The sequence below is a fragment of the Anabas testudineus genome, chromosome 19 (genome assembly GCF_900324465.2).
Source record: "Anabas testudineus chromosome 19, fAnaTes1.2, whole genome shotgun sequence".
NCBI lineage: Eukaryota > Metazoa > Chordata > Actinopteri > Anabantiformes > Anabantidae > Anabas > Anabas testudineus.
Genome location: NC_046628.1, coordinates 3,000,426 through 3,023,183, shown reverse-complemented (window position 1 = coordinate 3,023,183; position 22,758 = coordinate 3,000,426). Strand labels below are relative to the sequence as shown.

General features: G+C 40.1%; 3 protein-coding genes across 3 annotated transcripts in view; all 3 read left to right on the top strand.

Moving 5' to 3' along the window:
- The first annotated feature begins 5,490 nt into the window (after positions 1 to 5,490).
- On the top strand, positions 5,491 to 12,631 carry LOC113156440 (glucagon-like peptide 2 receptor). Its single transcript, XM_026351592.1, has 13 exons — positions 5,491 to 5,598; positions 7,631 to 7,727; positions 7,811 to 7,915; positions 8,335 to 8,456; positions 8,754 to 8,860; positions 9,527 to 9,689; positions 9,849 to 10,008; positions 10,264 to 10,324; positions 10,403 to 10,469; positions 10,808 to 10,896; positions 11,219 to 11,357; positions 11,438 to 11,479; positions 11,698 to 12,631. Exons 1-13 carry the CDS (start codon positions 5,527 to 5,529, stop codon positions 12,064 to 12,066), a joined length of 1,593 nt encoding a protein of 530 aa, XP_026207377.1. The 5' UTR covers positions 5,491 to 5,526; the 3' UTR covers positions 12,067 to 12,631.
- Positions 12,632 to 13,361: 730 nt separating this feature from the next.
- Positions 13,362 to 16,373, top strand: pts (6-pyruvoyltetrahydropterin synthase). Its single transcript, XM_026350595.1, has 6 exons — positions 13,362 to 13,601; positions 14,543 to 14,622; positions 14,710 to 14,732; positions 14,838 to 14,894; positions 15,281 to 15,351; positions 15,438 to 16,373. The coding sequence occupies exons 1-6, from the start codon at positions 13,510 to 13,512 to the stop codon at positions 15,559 to 15,561; spliced, it is 447 nt and encodes a 148-aa protein (XP_026206380.1). The 5' UTR covers positions 13,362 to 13,509; the 3' UTR covers positions 15,562 to 16,373.
- A 5,557-nt stretch (positions 16,374 to 21,930) lies between these two features.
- The window catches only part of LOC113156277 (myosin-16), a 38,708-nt gene continuing 37,880 nt past the window's right edge, over positions 21,931 to 22,758 (top strand). Inside the window, exon 1 of the mRNA XM_026351319.1 lies at positions 21,931 to 22,182. Coding sequence (XP_026207104.1) covers positions 22,099 to 22,182 — 84 coding nt within the window. The 5' untranslated portion in view covers positions 21,931 to 22,098. The remainder of the gene's footprint in view (positions 22,183 to 22,758) is intronic.

The following is a 22,758-nucleotide window of genomic DNA, read 5'->3' as shown; positions in this document are numbered from 1 at the left end:
TGAGTGGCCAAGGGACGTAAGTGTCAAACTAAACTCAGTTAGCTGTTAACTACAGATGATGGCGCTTCAATGTGTTTCTTTTCTACTTAGAACCCCAAAGAAAACCGCAAGAAGAAAACAATTTCCTCCTGCACGACCTTGGCCTCAGGGTCGTTCACCACCTTGCTGTTGTTTGGCTAGGGAGTACTGCAGAGCCTGGAGCTGCTTGTGGTGTTGACCCAGGCAGACCAGCGGACAAGATGTTCCTGGACAAGTGTCCCTGGGCTCCTCGGCCCTCATTATGTTTGTTTTTCCGACTGAGAGCTGCCATTCCCTGTCCCCCGCCGTCACTGCACCTCAGAAAGAATGTAAATATGTGAACGTTTTATATGTGTTTGCTTGTGAACAATCAAAAACACCAATGTTTTTTAAAAAACACTGTGAATTTCTTGGTATCCTGCTGCGCCTGGATGAAGGCATGGTCCTAACCCCCCAGTACACGGAGACTAATACTATATTTATGATGTAACTGAAATATCAACCAGTCTGTGAACTCACAAGAGGTTACGACCTACTTATACTATTAATATTTACACATCATATTGGCCTCTTTCCGTTCCTTATTCAGCAACTAACAAGTCAAAAGCCTAATGCCTTTACAAGATCTCCACTTCAAGCTGCCTCTTTACCAAGAAATGTTTGTACTCTTCAAAAATGGTCAAAGCTTCAACTTCCAAACACAGCAGGACAGGCCTGCAGGCATCACAGACCCAAACAGTTTATGCACCGGCACAGAAACCTGTTTAAGCTTCCACATAGCACCTGTCCTGTCCACTAAACACTTTCCAAACCATTTCCAGGAGATCATAAACATTTGCAATGATGTGTTTACATGAAATGTGTAAGAACACCGGCATTTGCGTTAGCTTTCGTGGACCTGAGGTTAGGTGCTGAGTGTAGCCATATTAACATGGCTGACCTCTTTCAACTGGAAACGAACTCCATGAATTTATGTCAGACTGATTTGTGGAAAAGCATATAACATATGTACGTACATATATATCTCAGCTTTATGAGCATTTTCACTTGTTTTAAAGTGAGTACAACCTTTAAAGGTTAAATTCTATCTAAAATGATTCATCACCATTAAAAACTGCAACTCTGAGTTCGTAGATATTTCATTCTGGTTGCAGTGACAATCAAGAAGCACAGGTAGATGAATACCAATTATTCCAGCAACAGTAGCCCACAATAGACCAGAGAGCGGTGCAGTTAAAAGATAAATAGCATTTCATAGCAGATGAGAAACTAGCAGGATAAGTAGCTTTATTTATGAGTCTGTGTGTCCATCTATAATTAAATCTACACATTTCTAACCCTCCTGTGGGGGTTATCGAGGCACTTTCTAAGAAATAGTAGTTAATCAAGGTAGATGAGGTAAGGCCTTTTCTGACACTGCATTCCTGGGATCACTAAGTGTCTAAAACTGATAAGATATACCTAGGTGAAACTGTCAGAAAGTAAAATTACATATGTAATAAAAAACATATGATATCTAGCATTAGCACTCTCCAGACAAGTATTTAGTTATACAGTATATCCCAGTATATCGCTGGATCAGTTGCTTAGGTTGTGGTACAAGCTAAAGCTGATGTAAATGCTTTTGCAGTCTTGGGCATGCAAACTTCTCAACAGATGACAAGCCTGTAAATGTAAATATAATGTTATTACTTTCTTTGTTCTTTGTACACTGATGATGTGCCACTGTTATGGCATTGTTGAGGTTTTGCAACTAGCAAACAAACAACTAAATCATAACAAAATAAATATGATGAACCATTTTTTACTCTGGTGAACATATCTAATATTAATGCAACACATCACATTTACACTAGCATCTTAAAAAAATTGACAAAAACAACACAAACATTCATCAGTCGTACACCCCTCGCCCCTATAAAGGACGTAAAAGGAAGCCTGACGTAAGTCAGGAGGTTTTGTTTGGTTCTGTACACTGGTTCATCTGTTTATTTCATGTGACAATAATGTCCTGTATATAGTAGCTCTTATTCCAGTTATCATGGGAAAACACTTGAATTAAATGCTGTTTAGTATTAAACAAATCCACTGGGATTGGATTCCCTGTTTTCCTTCACTTTAGTAGTCCAAAATCTGGATGCAGCTAAACTTAAGGCTCCACATTTATACCCTATAAGGTAAAGGCAGCCATTACCATCTGCACAGTATGGATTTGTGGTGCAAGAATACTGTGTATTAGACTGCAGAGTTCATGCTTCATGTAAGTTGGATAAATAAGGGCATGAATTAACCCAGTATGTTTTCAGTGTGACAGAGTTTATTACAGTCTTAATAATGTGTTAAAATGTGCCAGCTGTTTCCTTCAGAGTGTGTGAGTGATATTGCATCAGCAAACTTCAACTCAAACTCTGCAGCTGGTTAGAAATTAACAGACACATTTTGCTTCTCCTCATTCTTTCACAATGACAAAGCGCTTTGTCTGGGGCGTCTTGCCAATCCAGATGCCCTTTTTGCTACTCTGTCAATGCTTTTATGAGACAGTAGCCTCATCTTATTAATGGATGTTGAAATGAGTAGAAATAAAGAAGTGTGTCATGGTTTCACGGCCCACACATTTTATGTCATCGTCTTGCCCAACATAGTCCAATTGGCACCGTTGACTTCACTTCACAATTCTTTGTTTTTGCTGTCACGAAACTAGGTGATTTGCTTTTTGTTAACAATCCACTAAATATTTAATGCTATGATGCATACAGAGTTTATTCTGCAAAAGCCGTCTGTTTAAAAAAAAATCTGCTCTGTGCCAATAGCGTAAAAGTAAATTTATCAGATTTCTTTCCACCAAATACAACAGCCTGCAGCCGATGGATGCAATAGCTGCGGCTTGCTCAACCAAAACAATGAGCTGAAAGATGTTAAAACACAGTGGAGCTGTCTGTTCACATATGAACTGATTAGTTTTTTGCACACAGTCTATGGTTTTTGGTGGTCAAAGGTCAGTATTAGCTCATGTCTATCGCATCTATCAAAATGTTGGGAATGGGAATTTTATCTGGTACAAACATGCACCAGGATTTTTGAATGACCTCATAACAATATAAGTAACAATGTGCAGCTATAGGAAGCCTCAATCGATGGAAATCTGCTTATTCAGCAAAAACTGTAAGAAGTTTGGTGACTCTACAGGTCACCTGTTCATTATTAACCATTTGGACCCTGGCATGCACCAGCATCTTTTAAGAAATGATGACCTGCCAGCTAATAATCACCATAAATAATCCTGAACTCCACATTCAATTTTTATTGGAAGTGAAATGATGGAAGGGCAAAATTATTGGATAGCAAAAAGAGGCAATATACTGATACAAAACGAGCAAAACCACAATGATGAATCATTCTGAATTGCAATTGTGTTTTTATTACATGGCCATATAGCTTTCAAATGTCCTTGTGGTATGGATGTGACAGAATCCATTGCAGAGAATATATATGGAATATTATTGTGTTTCAGCTCCTCATGGTGCACCAGCCGTGTCATTATTTGTCACTGTGATGTACAAAAGCAGCGGTGCAATTTGATCTGTTTCCAGCTCCACAAGCATGGCAGTATAGAGCTGTGACAGGGCCATATGTCCACACTGTCTCTCTAACTAACACACAGTAAAGAGGTGGCTTAGAGCAGGGGGTAAATACATAAATCAAACATTTTTATTGTAATTTGATAAAACGTCAGGGGCGGTAAAGCAGTTTGAAGCGGACGTGGCCTCGGGTTGCTTCTATGCTAGGTTTGTCTTTTAACGCTGGACACGGCGGGGAGGGGAGAGACCGGGTAGGGAGGTAATGTGAGAGATCAAGTGTGCCCATCTGAACATCACCTAATGGTTTTTAATGCTTTGTAAAGAAAGACTTTATACATCAGAGCTTTATTAGACGTGAGCACAAAAGCGCATTACTCGGGTGTGTGTGAGGCAGTGATGAGTGAGAGTTCATCATGTTGCTTTCTCTTAAACCACTTTCACATTCATATTATGTGTTATTGTAAATGCAAAGCGACATTAGCTCATTTGTAGCCCAAAAGCCAGCTGCTTCGTAGTACATGGAAAACTTATGGGGGTATGACTCTTCTCTCATTTTTCTTTTACCCACTTTGGTAATGATGACTATGCAAAAGGAAGCAAGGGAATGGTTTCGAAGCGAATGCACAGTTGTTGTGCAGAGTTGCACAAAGGCACTGCTGCGTGCACAACCATTAAAATGATTCAACTTTTAGGTATGTGCATATTTGTGGTTGTGTTGTTTGTCTAAAAGAAGTGTTTACTTTTACTGTGCCTTACGACAGATTGTTGTTTTAGTGCAGCTTCCTTTACTGTCACAGCTTCCAAATAAATCAAAGTGATCAAAGCGTGCAGCTTTAATAACCTCTGCATTAAACAGTTGAACAATTTCTTTAAATATTAGGATGATTAATCCTCCAGCTTCTCCTGCTTCTGTTCCCAGCATCGGTTCAAATCAACACGTTTGCATGTAATATGTGGTGAGACAGGCTTCAAGCAGGACACAAGGCTTGTGCAAGCAACCCTAGCTCTCTGCTCTTCCATTTGCTCGGCCATTTGGCTCCAGCACTGTTAGTTTACATTAGATCCCCATTAGTGTCAGAAATGCTGGGTAATGCCCAGTTACTGTGTAAGAAGGGAGGGGTCCGTGTTTTTCTTCTATGCCTACACACAGGTGGTACAGTATTTGTTGATGTGTCTCTGTGTATCCACGTATCACAATTTGTAATGCGTGTTCACTTATAAGCACTTCTGTGTGTGTGTGTGCGTGCTTAGATATAGTATGTTGTCGGTACAATAGCCAGAGTGCTCATTTGCTCCTGTGTGATCGGTTTTCCCGGACAACAAAGTTAGTCCAGTTTTGTAGCTGGCTTTATCTTGATTGGTTAAGAGAGAACGGGGTGGGAGAGGCGATCAGTCGGTGATGATCCACAGGCACACTCAGTTGCACTGTGTCCATAGGGAGAACAGACTGATCCACCTCCCTCACAGTCTGAGAGGTCTTCACACACAGAGAGACTACTGCACATGAGGACTTCTTCACCTTTTGACACTGGAGATAACTTTTTTTCAACAAGGGAAAATAGCAGAACTTGAAAAAAATAATAAAGTAGCTTGGAGTCTCGGGTAAGATCAGGATTTTAGGAATTACGAGTGAAACTGAAGGCACTGTGGGATATCAGCTACAGCAACACTAACCGGAGAGGAGCACCTCATGTTCTTGCAAATCAACCTCCAAGTTCATCCAGCAAATTCTCAACAAACCTTTGCAGAGCTACCGGAGAGGAGGCAAAGTTCACATCCACTATAACCTGACATGAGAAGCGAACTGGACTAAGTGGGAGCAAGGAGCCACAGTGAGGATGAATGCGAGGCCTGGCGAGACCAGGGGTGTGGTTTAAGGGTGGGGGGGAAACAAGCTAAGTACTGCTTTCAATGTAAACATCCAGCAACCATGCCAACCTGGTACAAGAGGACCTGGACCACACTCCTGCTCTTACCCCTCCTTGTTATTGTCGACTACCAGGTAAATAGGTATCAGCCACACTCATCGTGCATTTCACTAAGCCAGCATTCACTTTTACTTAGTGCTGGTTTTATCTCGGCTCAAACCTGCACGCACACAACATTTTTCTACATTTAGTTAACTGACGTTTAAATTTTATTGTAATTCTATTGTAAGAAATACAGTTATCCATCAGATTAATGCTTGAAGTAAGACTACACGCTGTATTTCTGTGGAGAAATAAATAAACAACATAAGGGGATTCTTTTTATCTTAAATGAATCCATTTTCTTATGGAGTTTGGGCCATACAGGAAGTCCCACTTCTTGTAAACATTTTCTTCTGCCTGTATCTCCTCATGAAATCATTGCCTTAAAAAACAATTTAGTGACATGTTTGAAACAAAATTAGTATCTGTTTTAGAAATCAAAAGAGAGGCATGGTTTTCCTCAAGGAATGAAAGAATAAAACAGAAAAAGCAGCTATGATAGACTGGAGACCTGTCCAGGGTCCACAGCGCCTCTTGCCCAATGACAGCTGGGATTGGCTCCAGCACTCCTGCAACCCTTAAGAGGACAGACTGTAAAGACAATAAATGGATTGATGGAAAAGACAAATAAGATCAGAGTCCACTCAGTAAATTTTTTTCTAATTCACCTCCTTAACATTACGATACAGAGAGGATAATTCAGGAAATTAAGATGCCGCTGCTCGATTTAAAGCAGGTTTAGTCCCACAGGAGGCAACAAAGAAGACAGGGAGACAGAGGCTCTTGCCTTCTCTTCATTGGTGATACCCAAACCCTGGCGAGCCCCAGTGAACTGAAACATCCTGTCGTCTGGCTCACATCAGAAATCTTTGGGGCACAGGTGGCAGATGAGCCACCAGGCAGCCAAACGGACATGAAGAGGTTGCAGAGTTCAGCAGCTTTCTCACTGGCATGTGAAGATCGGGAGTGTTCGACCGAGACAGGAAAAAAACCACTGCCTTCCGTCCGGATGCTGAATTATTACATGAGATAGATGGAACTGTGGTCTGCATTTAGTTTCTCAAATTAAGAGTCTCACTAATGGCAGCAAATTAGAGAGAAGTCCTCATTTGTTACTGAACATGAATTAATATGATTATTATGTCAGATACAGTATTGTGTAGACCAGGACACACACACAAACGTTTCATTTAACACATTCATTTGAATATTATAAATAAAACAACAGGGTGTGGTTGAATCAGTGCAGGCTGATAAATCACCTGGATCAATTACAGATTAGCTGCATGTATTCCCTCAGTGACACAAGTTGGTCCTGATTAAATACTCCCACCAAGTGGGTAAATATGAATACTGCAATATCCACTGCGAAGCCACATCCACTGGGAGGCTGCAGATCTGAGGAGCGCGATAGGCCTGTGATCGAAAACCTCAGTTTAATGAAATGAGATCATCTCTTCATTAACTCGGGTGTGTACGTAAGATAACGCAGTGATCTCAGGTTCAAATGAGTAGTTATAAAATTTAAAACAACCCAAGGCAATGGTTTTGGTTTTGTATAATAAAGAAGTAAATAGAAGTCAAACTGTTCACTCATTTTAAAATGATGCTTATGCTGAAATATTATTGTTAGTTCATTCTTGTACATTATATCCAGTACTAATTCAAAATCTTTCTTTCTCTTGATAGTTTTTCTGCTGTGTGTCTGCAAATGTACAATAGATGCTATTTAACTTGTGATGATTAGAACAGAAGCGGAACCTAGTTAACTAATAAATTAATTGACAATGTGACAAAGTAAAACAACAACTGCAGTTAACTAATTTAAAAATATTAAAGCTGCACTAATAGATTCTTTATCTCAAAAAATAATAGTTTTAAGTAAGTGCTCATTGTGAAAATCAATAATTATAATGGTCACTATTGTGTAGGATGTAGTTATGTGTAATGTAGCATGCTGTATTAAAGTTATTATAGTTATAGGGGGGTTATATGGGCGTTATAAGTTGCATACCAAATAAAAAGGTAATAACTTTTGTTTCTCTAATTGAATCCACCTTAAAGGTATCAGCCTCACTGCTTGAAAGTGTGATAGCTAAACGTGGAGAATACTGGGAGAACTGCAACAAAAGTCTGGCAGCAGATACACTCTCAAAAACTGGTGAGTCTCCTGCCAATCAGTCAATATCCTGATTGTTATTTCCTTCCTGAAATTGTTGCTACGTATTATTGTTTTATTTACAGGAAACTACTGCAGAGGACTGTTTGACATGTTTGTGTGTTGGCCCCATTCACCTCCTGGGAATGTATCCGTCCCCTGTCCATCTTACTTACCATGGACAAGCAAGGGTAATGTTATTTCTTATCACTTCACTTCAAAAGCCACCAGTGTATGTCTTCCTATTACACGAATAGCCCTTTGTGCTTTTCAGATGTTCCCTGTCACTGCATTTATTTCAAGTGAGTGATCAGTGAGTGCATCACAAGATGACGATGTACTAGTCACCGGATCAAGTGAAGTTTAAACTAATTATCCAGTCACGGTTTAAAATTTTAAAACGCCAAAGCGAATCTCAATATTCTTGGTCGCCATATTAACGTTAGTGAGATTAACCTTCTGAAATCTAATGAATCGTTTCTAGTAGAAACCTAATTTGTGTTTGGCTGTGTCATAATGTAACCAAAACGACCTGCCCAGTCAGGATCTCCTCTCAACTGCAGTGACAGAAGCAACCATGCACATCAGTGTGTCCTTTAACTATCCACAGATGGCTCCAGGATGGTTCATCGACAATGCTTGGACAATGGGAAATGGCGAGAGATGGAAAATTCCTCCGACCCATGGAGGGATGACTCAGAATGTCGGAAGCTTGAATTCTTTAAAGACACGGTGAGGAGGAGTGTGTGATATGTGGAATTTCACGTCTCCCTAAGCGCTGGAGCTGAAACCCTGGCATGTACTTTATTGATTAGTATTTTTTTATGTATGCTTTATTTATGAGGTTAAAGCTTACGATTGTTTTCTTGACTTAGTTTTTTCTGTCACATACAAACATTTTCTGTGTGTGTGTGTGTTGGTGTGTGTGTGTGTGTGTGTGTGTGTGTGTGTGTGTGTGTGTGTGTGTGTGTGTGTGTGTGTGTGTGTGTGTGTGTGTGTGTGTGTGTGTGAATGCATGTGTGCCACCAGGAGGATGAAATGCTTCGCCAGACACCCCTCAGGCTCGTCTCTGTAATAGGCTATTCCCTGTCCCTGACCTCCCTCACGCTGGCCACTCTACTGATGGGCATGTTGAGGTCAGTACTTTCCACACCACTGTATTAGGAGGTAAAAGGGAACGTGGATAAAATGTTGAAATGCTGCACTGGAACTTTGTCTGTGTGTCTGTGTGTCTCCGTGTGTGTGTGCGTGTGTGGCCATCTACAGGAATACTAGGTCAAAGTTGAACTGTTTGTAGCCTGTGATTGAGACAGACTGGGTAATAATGTCACTGTCTTTGTTTTGGCTTATAACTAAACTGCTAGGGTCTGTTTAAAACTTCTTTTTTCTGTCATCTGTAAATTAAACTGCGTAGATAGATCGCACAGCGTCACCCACACGTCCACACGCCCTAACTGCACAGTACAATGACACAGTTGGTCAAACTACACTAGCAACTAAACAGCAAACTGGCCTGGGAATACAATAATCTACTATTTGCTACAGTGACATCACGCATGATTACCTGCAGATGGCCTGCCATGAAGAGGAGGCAGCAGGAATATTTACTTTGGAGATAATTAGACATCATTAATTTCGCTAAATGAATCCCAGGAAGTGTTTCCTTATAGCTTGATGTATCTCGACCATTTATCACTGCCACTTATTGTAGGTCGAGACATATGTCCTCGACAATGCTTTTGCATTTGTGCAGAACGTTTGGATCAATGCCTTCCTCAATTGCGCCTGTATCTGTTTACCAGGAAGCTCCACTGTACCAGAAACTACATCCACATGAATCTGTTTGTGTCGTTCATCCTGAGAGCCATGGCTGTCATTTTGAAGGAAATCATGTTTTACATCATGTATCCAATAGCCAACATGCCTAAGGACAACTCTGTGTGGGACTCTTATTCAAGTTCTACGGTATTAAAAGCACTGTCTTGTTATTTACAGCACACATGTAAAAGCATCTTGTTAACTAGTGTATTTCTTAATAGATGGTAGGTTATACAATAATATACCTGTGAATAAAAAGCAGTCTCATCAGCCAAATAATCTTCTATTTAACGTATTCTCCTACAGGTAGCATTTATGTGCAAGTTCTCCAAAATGTGCATGCAGTATTTCGTGGCCTGTAACTACTTCTGGCTCTTGGTGGAGGCCATTTTCTTACACACGCTGCTCTTCACCGCTGTGCTGACCAAAAGACGTCTGCTGAAGAAATATATGCTGCTAGGATGGGGTAAGCAGCACCATTTGGCAAATCAAACTCTGTGGATACCAGTCTATTCTGCCCTCTCTGATTTTGGTGTTTACTCAAGGTAAAAGCAAATGAGAGACAGGGGTTTCAAGTTTCAGGCCGCCGTTCCTTTAAAACTGAAATACCCACAAATAGTCACAATAACTAAATTAATCATTGTTTTAAATGTGTGTTTATTTCTTACAAATACAAATGTGTTCTCATTCTCATGCATAATTTGCTTTTGTGACTGTTCAGGAACACCAGTCTTGTTTGTGACACCGTGGACAGTGGTCAAGATTATATACGAAAACACAGAGTGAGTGTCGCATTCATTACTTAACCGAACTAAAATGCTCTTCATCTCTTCACTTTTTGTCTATTTTTCGTTTTCCAGATGTTGGGCGATCAGGAACAGATGGTTGTGGTGGATAATAAGGGGCCCTATTACTTTATCAGTGCTGGTGAGTGAGGTCCTTGAACCAAAGCCCTTCTCAGAACTCTAGACATACTATAACTAAGTACGTCCACATTAGTTACAGATTTATCATGTTGCCCCTATGAATTTGGCTTCTCAGATGCTAGACATCAAGTGATTTTCAATCTGACTTTAATACGGCTGCTGTCTTGTGAGGGCATGTGACACTGAAGGTGCAGTGTAGCAGTCACAAGCATGACTGATGGCTAATTTCTCGGTACATGAATTTCCACTCAGCAAGACAATCGCAAATGCATGTTTTCACAGTTGTTTTGGTTTCTTCTTGGATAACTGTAATCAAAATATACATTGGATGTGTTGTAGGTCATTTTTGTCATATTCATCAAGATCCTGATGCTGTTGCTGTCCAAGCTCAAGGCAGATCAGGTGAAATTTACAGACTACAGATACAGGTATTGTCCTATATTTCACTCACTTTTGTAGCTGGGTCCAAATCCAAATGTCAGGAAACAAGTTGACATTGAGAGCAGTTTCCTAAGAGGTGTTTGTAAAAGTCCAACAGATTCCTAATTTAAAATTTAAATGTCACTCTCTCCCATGTATATAGTACAAATTCAAAGGTCATCCCCATAAGCTCTGGCCTCTCTGCTCTATCAAAAATGTCACGACAGTAGGGAAGCTCATGCATACATTTACAAAAGTCTTTGAATCATGCGCCAGTGTAATATTCAAAACCTATTTTCGGCTAATTATTCACCACTGCATGTCCTTCAGCTTGGCCAGAGCAACACTGGTACTGATTCCTCTGCTGGGAGTCCATGAAGTGGTCTTTACTTTGCTAATAGATGAATGTATGGATCGCCGCAGTCGCTATGCCAGAAACTTCATCAACCTCACCCTCAGTTCTTTCCAGGTAACACTTACAAAGTTTGCAGATTGCATTTGGTCAATATCCAGATCAGGTTCAATTTGTGATGTTTTTCCTTTTTCCAGGGATTCTTGGTTGCTGCACTCTACTGTTTTGCTAATGCAGAGGTATGCCTCCTTTTGGTATTCACTGTGATGTTTGAGACTTCAGACTTTAAAGCTGCACTAAATAATATTTTATATTAACAAGAGATCAGATGTCTAATGTGTCATTTCGAGTGACAAACAATTTTTCCGTTCCCCTCAACTTTGAACGCTGTTTTAGCCTCTTCTAGCTCATTGGTTTTGGACCAACTCAACCCACAAACTGCTTTCGTTGTGTTTAGGTCCAAGTGGAACTGAAGAAGCACTGGCAGATTTTCCTGTTCACCCACCGCTTCCAGGTCAGGAACTGTTTTCGTGGTGCACCTCTGAAGCACCTGTGGAAGTGCACTCGAGGGCACCGGCCACAGTGCTCTCGACAGAGTGACTCTTACGATGAGGGGGGCACTTCCACAACTCACCCACACCTGCTTCAAGTCGCCGTGCATGGAGGTGGTGTAGCACTTGGAGCAGGAGAGGTTAAAGGTCAGGGTCTGATGGGCTGTGAGGCAGCAGGACTTGATTTTCTCACCAGGAAGAGCCTGTCCAGTAGTGATGGAGAGATGACACTCGGAGAGACCATAGAGGAGATTATTGAGGAGAGCGAATTCTGATCCCAAATAACCTCCTGGTATTTTATCACCTGACATGCATTGGGTGCATACTGTCATGCACACTGCAGAAGACTGAAGTGGTAAACAGGAAACACATTCTTGCACAGCTAGACAAAGATGGTTGAATTGAACACAGAAGGGCAGATCTAGATTTTCACTGCGAGTAGATACACTGATAGTAGTTGTGTAATAATTTCTTGTCGCTGTCGCCCAGGCCGATCATCTATAAGCATCATCTAAATGTTCTAAACAGCTATCACTGAGTGTTCTACAGTTAAACTCTCAACATACAATACATCTTATTGCAGGTATATAATGTTCACTTTCGGTATTTGTATATACAGAGTGAACCTCTTAAGTATTTTCATCAATGTGTGTACCATGGAAAATACTGTATAACATCTAAACATGTCAGGCCAGTTATTAAATATCCATATGACACAGCATCTGGATTGAAGTGTGCATATAAATACAATGTATTTGTTGTCTGATTGTGAATAATGAGGCTCTATGTGCAGCAGGTCTTTCAGGCTTTTTTATATTTCCTGTTCTTTTTAAGCTTTAAATGTATGAAAGGCATTGTTGTTAGAGTTAAAATGATCATCATATGTACATTTAGTCTCACAAACAATGTATGTGCACAAATAAAGCAGTAGAAATAAAAGTCACCGTGGCTCAGTGCAGTTGCATTAAGACCTGACATGCTGTCATGCACCTACTGTGAGGTCACACCGTCATTCAAAGACAAAAATCCTGTAACAAATGATTTATTAAGTACCAGGCAATGCAGCACGAGATATTACAAGTTGGAACCATCATGCTTTTAATACAGTTAATAAGCAATATAGTTTTAGTGTGTGAAAAAAAAAAATAACTCCAATGAAATAAAACACCTGACATCATTTCAGCTTGCTGGGACTGTTGCCCTCCTGACTCCTGGCTGTAATGTGGACATTTTCACTAGAATAAAAAATGTACTACTGTACATGTGACTGCACCACATTTTAAGAGTAAAACAGTATTAGCTCCACCTAACAGCATCAAAATGCTACTTACAATGTACTGACTTGTAAGTAAGTATATTAGTTCCGTATTTTTATTTTTGAAATGCATTTTTTGCTATTGCAACTTCAAATTCATAGTTTTTATTAACGAGTCACATCTTTTTAATGGATGTGTTGATTGTAAGAGCTGCTGATGGACCGTGCATGTGCTCAGCCTGCAGCCTGCACACTTCCACGCTTCTCCGTCGCTGCGGCCCGTTCACCCTGAGGCGTTCACTGGCTTTGATACGCATCTAGGACATGTGAGTTGTATTTACGCCCTGACAGGAGCCAATGACCGAGCAGCGAGTCACGGGGGCTGGAGCTTTGGGAAGCAGCCTATTTCATCCCCTCTCTTTCCGGGCTCGGAGCAGCCAGATTATCCGCCGACCTGCCGACCATGTCCGTATCGTCTGGGGACCATGGCGCGGCGGAGCGCATCGGATACATCACCCGGGTCCAGAGCTTCAGCGCCTGTCACCGACTCCACAGGTAGTCCAACATCCGCCTTTTGTCCCGGGGACAGCCCGTTAGTAAAGCAGCGGTACGATCAGTGGATCCCCGCTACGAGGTGTCTGGTAGCGGGGATCCACTGATCCAATACGCTGCGGTCGTTTTTCCTCTGTTACATCACATGTTCAGCGGTGAACAGCATCTTTCACTCGGACTGAGCCTCTTGCTGTAGCTCAGATTTCCAGGTCATTGAATCCTCCACAGGACTTGTTGCACAAGCGCTGGTGCTGCCTTCACGGGCTGGAGGTATTGTCGTGCGACCGATTTTGGTACCCAGCGTAATATGTATTACAATTCTCTGTAGCGCAATATTTACAGAAGGACACAGAGGAGAATATAACCCAGTTATCCTGGAAGTGTGCCTTAGTTTTAAGTTGATCAGTTGGTGGTGTAGATACACCATACAGATTTTTTTTTCTGTAATAACCAAACATAAACAGATAGTAATGACAGATAAGATCGACTTATTTTCAAAGCTTATTATTATTATTATTAAAACAATACATATAAATGGGCACACACAAACAAACAGTATCTAAAATATATTTTTAAAAAAAACATATTCAGCTTTGTGAAACTAATCACAAAAAAATCCTCAAATTTGAGTAAGAAATTAGTTTTAGAAAAAAAGTTTACAATTACCAATATGTTACATGTGAATTATCTGTTACTTAATTCATTTATAAACTAATTGTTTCATCTCTAGTCCCTTTTGTTCCCAATACAACATATTTGTAACATCTACAAATTCTAGCATCGCCAGAGGTTGAATGTGTGAGGTGTACCTGAAGGCAGCACGTGTCAATAAACCCTTGGCATATTGTCCTCGTTGGCCTAGTGAAATCCTGGATCTAAAACATACTGTTTGTTTGTCAGAGCAGTAGTTTCTACTTCCATACGTTCTCTGCTGGTTTTTGCAGCATCCACCTCAACGAAGAGGAGAATAAAAAAGTCTATGGAAAATGCAATAATCCCAATGGTCATGGACACAACTACAAAGGTAATGCATCACATATAGTATGAAACATGGTGCAGCTGTTGTTATTGTGTCTCTTATTCACTCAGTGTCATTCTTCTTTGTCCGCAGTGGAGGTAACAGTGCGAGGAAAGGTGAGCATCTGTTTTCAATGTCTGAGACTCACTTCACCACTGTAAACATACTGTAGTGTATGTGAAAACACAGGCATTCATGTTTGACCTTGATCCTGTCCACAGATCGATCATCTCACTGGAATGGTCATGAACCTGACAGACTTGAAGAAATGCATTGAGGTAAGAGCCACACGACACGACAGCCACGCTACAAGACTGGTACTTTTGCTTTTGCTGTGAAATAAGGATCAACATTCAGTTTCAGACAAAGGACTGTAACCCACGCATGTTGTCATATGCACATATTTCTAATGCCACAACTGTGCCATTCATTTTTATATTGGGCTTATTAGGGCAGATTACAGCAGTGTTGTTACACAGGCCCAGTTTCTACCCTTAACATCAGAGATTTAAGTGAAAGTATTTGTTTTTTCTACATATATTACCAGGATTACACAAAGCAGCCTGTTTCAAGTCGTTTTGTAATTCACACATTTCATCTAGCAAATTGAACTTATTTTAGTTAAACATATTCATTTCACTCCCTGATTGTTTCCTTCTTCCAGGAAGTCATCATGGTTCCACTGGACCATAAGAACTTGGACCGGGATGTCCCGTACTTTGCCAATGTTGTCAGGTGTGTACCCAGTACTTTGAATTCTTCTACAACTACTTCTCTGTGTATTTGTTTCATTAATTAATTCGTCGTTTGCATCCCATCAGCACAACTGAGAACGTGGCTGTTTACATCTGGGACAACATGATGAAGGCTCTACCACCCAACCTGCTGTACGAGATAAAGATTTACGAGACTGATAAAAACGTTGTTATATATCGAGGAGAGTAGGCGTCTGAGTGTTAACATAATGTGATCTCAGGTTTAGCAGCCATGGATGTTTACAGTTGCCATTAATTTCAGATCAGTGATTCTTAACTGTTGTGGCGTTACCATACCTTCCTCTTTAAAACAAAGAAATGTCTTTTTCCATACCACCATCCATGTATACTGATTAATCTGTTAGGGTCGTTGAACGAGTTTGATCATTTTTAAACCCCCAAAATAAATACTAATACACTATACAAATAATAAAATAGGAATATGTCAAATTGTACTTAAAGCTCTTTCTGCTGTCTGCTAGTCTGGCCTGAACAGCCCTTCAGGTATTTTAATTACAATAAATAAAAATTACAGAACCAAGCAGAGAATTTCCTGATTTCTGCCTATTGTAGCTTAATGCTTTGTAGCATATATATAATATATATATTTCTTTTTTGTTAGATTCATTCATACAGTTTGTATGTGGGAGCTTATCAAAACATTTTATTTCTTTATATACTGCTAATATTTTTATATATCAGCTTCATATTTTGTGTCCAATGTGGACAGTTACACTTTTTCACATCAAATTCAGCTGCAGTGTGAAAGTGTAAATGTACATGTAAATTTTGACAGTGATTAGAGGCTGTACCTCTCAGTCTTATGACACATCCTTGTATTTTATTGTCTGATATGTTGTGTAAATTAAAGGATGATTGCTCAAGTTTCAAGCCATCAACAAAATAAAGTGAACAAATGTCTGAATACAGTCAGCACAATGTGACTATATATATCACACCAATATCTCATAATAAAGGCAAAGTATGTTTTTTTTTTCTCAAGTGAGTGAATTAATGGCTTGTTCTACTGTGCATGAATGAATCAATTCATAACATACAGGAATACTAAAAATAACGTGGTTTGTTCATGTTTAATACAAAATCAACATTTCTGAGCAATCAAAGAGTCCATAAGCATGAGCGTAGTAATCTACATACATTTTAAAATAGAAAGCAATATATGTATTATATATCATACCATATAACTATTTAATAATTAGTTAGTTTATCACATTGTGATAAAATAACTTTTATCACAATGTGACAAATTTGTCACATTTATAATCCTTTTTATATTAACATTTATGAATCGTGCTTTTCAGATCTACCTACTTTGTATGCATTAAGCTGGATGTTGATGCATTAAAAGTCTGACTTTCGAAATTCATTTTTGTCCATATAATCAAAAAGAAAACATGGGTGCGAGATCCATGCAGAGCTCAGAGGAATGTATCAGTAATCGAATTTCAAACAATCAAAGTCTCCAGAAGTGCTACCAAGTGGACCTGGAGTGAAAGTGTTTTGTCAAAAGTCTGTTTAGCCACTGGAGGGCGACATACGTCTTTGAGGAAAAACCCTCTTTTTGAGCTTTGGATCCACAAAACATCCTTTCTACACTGCTTCATATTTCCATGTTGAGTGAAGTTAATCAGGTCAGATAAGTATTAACTCTTATGCTGCGGAACTGACAGAACAGTTACATGTATTGCCAGCAGAAATGTGTTCATCCAGACATGCCACTTTCCATAGTTCCCAGCTTCTTCAACCCATACACGCACAACGCAGAGAAAGATTTGTATGGTTTATGTAAAGCTGCAGCGGAGCACTCAGCTGCAGCAACATACAAAGATAACATATGCATTGTGATTCATTACCCAGGATTCACAAGCAGACATGTAAATCCAGTGCTGTCTCTGTGAGGTTTGAAACACTCCAGTGACAAATAACAATGTCAATGCGGCCTTATCATGGAGTGTATGATACATTACAAACAGTGTTACAGTGGCATAAGCCGTTTCTCAGCCTTACACAATATATACAACTTTCTTCAGCTGCTCAGTCATGCAAACATGTCTTTTTGGAAAGCTACAGCTGAAGTATATCTTTGTATGTACACCACAAACTGTCATTACATTTTTGTCAACGCAACTCAATCCATACCTTCAAAAAAGAATCGTGTTCTATAGATTATGATGTGAAATGATATGATTATGGTGTGTTACACATTACTTGCACAATTCTTGAACAGTTTAAGTAAATGCAATTTGGTTATGGTGTCAGGTGCTTGTGTTTTCCCAGTTTTCAGCTCTTATGATATTCAAAATAACATAATTAAGTAGCCTAATTATATGTCTAACATCATACAATGAAATGCATACAATTGAACACAATGCATGAACGTGCCCTAATGGGTTTCCACCACTTTCGTTCTTGGTGGTCCCTCTGTTTTGGTTTTTGCATGTCTGGTTTTCGTTGTTTCTTTGTCTTTTTATCACTTTTCTTTGCTCCTTTGTTTTTATTAAAACCCTTTTATGTTTGAACCTCTTTGTGTCAGGCAAATACTGGGCCCCTTGTGAGAAAACTCCCTCTTGGTAACACTAGTTTTATTCTAATAAAGAGACTATATACACAAAAAAAACAGTCACACCATCTATCAATATTTCGTTAGACCCCCTTTAGCATTGATTACAGCACCCATTCGCCGTGGCATTGTTTCAATAAGCTTATGCAATGTCAACATTTATTCTCGTCCTGAGTTGCATACATTTTTTGCCAAGATCTTGTTTTGATGATGGGAGAGTCGGACCGCTTCGCAAATTCTTCTCCAGCACATCCCAAAGATTCTCAATGGGGTTCAGGTCTGGATTGTTCTGTGGAACAATCCATGTGTGAAAATGTCAAAAGTCATACACCCTGAACCACTCTTTCACAGTTTGAGCCCAATGAATCCTGGCATTGTCATCTTGAAATATACCTGTGCCATCAGGGAAGACAAAAATACATTAATGGAATAACCTGATCATTCAGTATATTCAGGTAGTGAGCTGACCTAATTCTTTGGACACATAATGTTGCTGAACCTAGACCTGACCAACTGCAGCAACCCCAGATCATAGCACTGCCCCCACAGGCCTATGCGGTAGGCACTAGGCATGACGATTTACTGTAACATCTTCTTCACAACCACAGGATGTGTCTTCAGACATGATTGTTTTAGAAATGAGAAGCTAATCCCATGGACACTTGGGACCTTATTCAGTAGAGTCTTCTGAAGACAACAAAATCCACCTACCAGCACCCCTCAGACAGAGACATGCTAGATATCCTGTTTCCAGTCTTTATACCAAACCAGGCCGATTGGCTGCTGGCTGTAGATTCATGTTTATTGTCAGTGGTACTGTCTTGTGTGTGTTACAGTGTAATCCCTTTCTTGCCTCTGTGAATTCAGACCTCATTGTGTCTGAAATGTCACCGGACAGCTGATAACAAGGGGAGCCCTCTGTTTATTCCAAAGTTGTAATCTTTATGTCAAATTTCAGCTGCCAACTCAAACCTTTAATTAATCAAATTCCATAAACATGTGTCAGGCACAGGCAGACAACCTGCCAGGAACAAGCCACAGCAAGACAGGGGGAGCAGAGATAAACCCTTTACGACTGTGATTCCAGATCAGAATCTGCCTTGTCTCTTCTGTGGCTCCCCTTCTGATTTCAGTGACGGTTGACTGATCCCAGATCAGCACGCAAAGCCAGCTATGTAGAGAGACTTCACACAGTAGTGGGTAGATACACAACAAATCAAACTCTATAATTAAACTCTGATAGAAGGCAGGTGGATGACTGCAATTAACAGGTAAAAGCCAGTGATTATTCTGCTGCTTCATGGAAAAGTATTTTTCACTGCACCTTATAATCCCGATTTAAGTTTGCTTTTATGTTCTGACAGGCACAACTCTGTGCTTTACTGTCTTGTGTATTTAGCCCATAGCAAAGCAGATGGATCGGATTACATCCCCTAATTGTCTTGGCAAACGTTACCACAGATATGACTGTATGTCGAACACAAAGGGTATACTCTAAAAGTATGTTTGCTTAAGCTAAGATATATGGATTCACATCATTTTTTGGTTATGGTGATGGATTCCCAGCAGGTTTGTCTTTGAATGTCCGGACAGCCATGGGACGACCACCCGTCCACCTTATCCTGGAGCGGTAGGTGGCTTTCTTTGAAACATGGCACCCTGCCAGAGTAAATCTCTGCCAAAGACATGCTCTGTAAGAGTGCTAAGGGTACAACAAAGCAATTTCTCTCACATCTGAAAAGCTCTCAAAGAAACAAGTGCTCTGCAAAAGTGTTTGGAAAGAATGGTTTGATTGATACTACCTCTTGTGTTGGGTCATTAGTCGTTGGGAAGGCAAGGGTTAGGTGTGGGAAAAATCCTGGGAAAATCTTTCCATGTCACCTTTATAAAGCTCACCTTTTTTTCCCCAAACATTGAGAACCATAACGTTCAAATTGTAAGTGAGAGTGTTAGTTGACAAAATACGTCTGTGCATAAAAAGGGAACTGTAGTTAACACTCGAGAACCAAAACCATTAGCCTAAAAAAAGGCTGAATGGCTTTTTGCGTGACTTGGTGATGAAAAAAAATAATAAAAATTCTAAAGCAGCAGATTTAGACTTAACTCTTTGTAGGTACATAAATAGAGTTGGTTATTTGATTAGATTGTCAGTATAAAAATATTAATAAGTGCAGCTTTAAATAAAATGTGAGGTTATTTAGTTGTCACAACTATAAAAAAAACACCTTGAACTTTGAAACCTAATCTACAGCTAACTTCAAACTGATATGTGAATTTGACCTGCAGTAGTGCTACACTGCTTGCTAATACTTCAGGTAAAGAATAAATTGATTTTGACACACAGTACGTTTTTCATGAGCACAAGGTCAAATTCATGAGCTCCGCACACATGCTGACTTCCGCTCGACTTGGCGCTCTGCGAAACACAAGCCAGAAAGCGGCTGTCATCTGATCCCATGTCAGACAATAAGAGTGTAATAGTCCCAGGTTTCCACTGCCAGTCTGATTAAAACCTTAACTGACCCGGTCCCTTCATACCATCAAGATTAAACAAGACAAATTAGCTTCTGCTGTCATTTTTCCTCTGTTGCAAATTGAACGTTTCATTTTGTGCGTGACTGGCTCCTACCCGCAGCCAACAGATGCCTCAGATCCTTGGTGAAGAGACGACTAACTGACACACTGACACATGCAGACAGAAAGGCAGGGAAATGAAAAACACTGTGGAAAGGGGTTCATAATTAGAGCTCATTATCTGAAGAACACTTTCAAAGACCTGCTAATTCCACGTGAATAATTTGATTTCACAGGGTTTAACAAAACACTGCCTTGGCAGATCTTGGCCTGGTTGTGCAACTTGAAATTGTTTCATGGTTTTTATGGCGCAGTACAGATCTTTAAGTCTGTTTAAGTTATTAAATAACTTTTACGTTTGTGGTTAAAGGTTTCTGAGTGAAACTTTGCATTAACAGCTACAGTACATCCTGCACCAACACTTTCTTTCAAGTAAACTGAAACTGCAAACGTTTGTGATACAGCTTTGTTACATTTGTAATGGTTATGTTTAGTCACTTACAGTGTTTTGTAGTGTGGCTGTACTGTTTTGTGTACTTTATTGCTCGCCATTCTCCCCACCACCTCCTTGTTAAACCTCAATATCAATAAATATAGCACTTCATTTATTCGGAACACAAGTTTGTAGAAACGTTCAGTTTAATCTATACAGTTGCCTGAAGCTGTAAAACTAATGGCACTCCCACCAAAACACTTTTTTTTCAGATTTTTCTTTAGTGTTAATGAGTACATGTGAGCGTCCAAACAAACTAGACTAAATGTGTTTTCATCATTATGCTCTTCAGTTCATTTAACTAATAAACAGACAAGAGAGTTCTCAGGTCACTTGCAGTGATAAAGTTTGATTCACTTCTTGTTTATGTCTGAAAGAAAACTGAACAAAGGTCAAAGCATAATAAAAATACACTGTAAATTATACCCAAGAAGGTTTATTATGATGCTCTGCTGAAAATACCAATTCACCTTTATCCAAGTCCATTTCCAAGTTATGCAAAAATGCACAAAAGCTTTTCTTTCCTTCCTTTTCTCGGAGACCAGTAAAAGGCAGCAGCTTTCATTTCCACACAAATGAACTTCGTGATATGGATGTACCGATGTTTTATGAATCATGTTTGACATATTATGGTTACAAATTAGCCCACATCGGAGTGTTATTTCCTGCCACAGGAATGCACATTTCTCAGATAAGTGGGTGTGTGTAGGTGGGGGGTTCCACATTGTTCTGTTGGAGGCTGGTAGTCTGTCTCCCTGTGTTGTACTGCTGTCAGAAGGTGGTGTGGCTTTAGGCAGGAGGGAGGAGAAGTGTGTGTATGCATGTGTGTGTGTGTGTGTGTGTGTTTGGGATGTGGCAATGTCCCACCCTCCTGCCTGCTCCTCTCTCTGGGTCAGGTAGCAGGCGTATAACACACATTCACATACAGACACACACACTCACACACCCTCTCTCTCTCTCTCTTTCTCTCTTACACACACTCCTGCAGCCTCAAGAGAGCGCACACACACGAACATGCCTCACTCCTTCCCCAGAGCCTGTTTGGGTGAAGACAGTATGGGCGGCTGTGAGCTGTGAGGATGGAGAAGAGAGTGTGTGTGATCCAGACTGACTTCCACCAGTACAGACCCACCATCGCTCTGCACGGCAGACCCCTGGCACACGTAAGAAACCTGCCTCTCTTCATCTCACACTCTCCTTTTCTTTCCTTCACTCTTTTTTTTTTTCCATCTTTATGTTTTTATCTCTGTATGGGACTCTCCTGACAGCCCTGTTTTCTGTCTGTCACTGTAACTGGAACCATGGCTCCTTTTCAATACAGGCCCACACCTCCTAGAAAAAGAAGATTCATTCATTTCATTCAACAGGGGGCGTCAGAGAATGCACAACTATGCATGTACATGTACGGTTGTTGCTGTGTGTCTACTGTGGTACTTATAGTAACTATATATAGTATTGTACTTTAACCTGGATAAGTTTATTTGCTTTGTTTTCAGGTTATTGTTAATTAGGTTTGTAGGTTTGCGAATGTGTGCCACATTCCTACTCTCATTTCATCTCCCACACACACACACACACACACACACACACACATGCATACACATATTGCAGAGGAATGCAAACACAGATAGGCATCAGGCTGAAAACACCAGGACAGTACGTGTCATCTTCCTGCAGACAGAACTGATTTGGATCTATGAACTTTGAAATGACTGTCAGTACAGGTTTAAAGGTGCTAG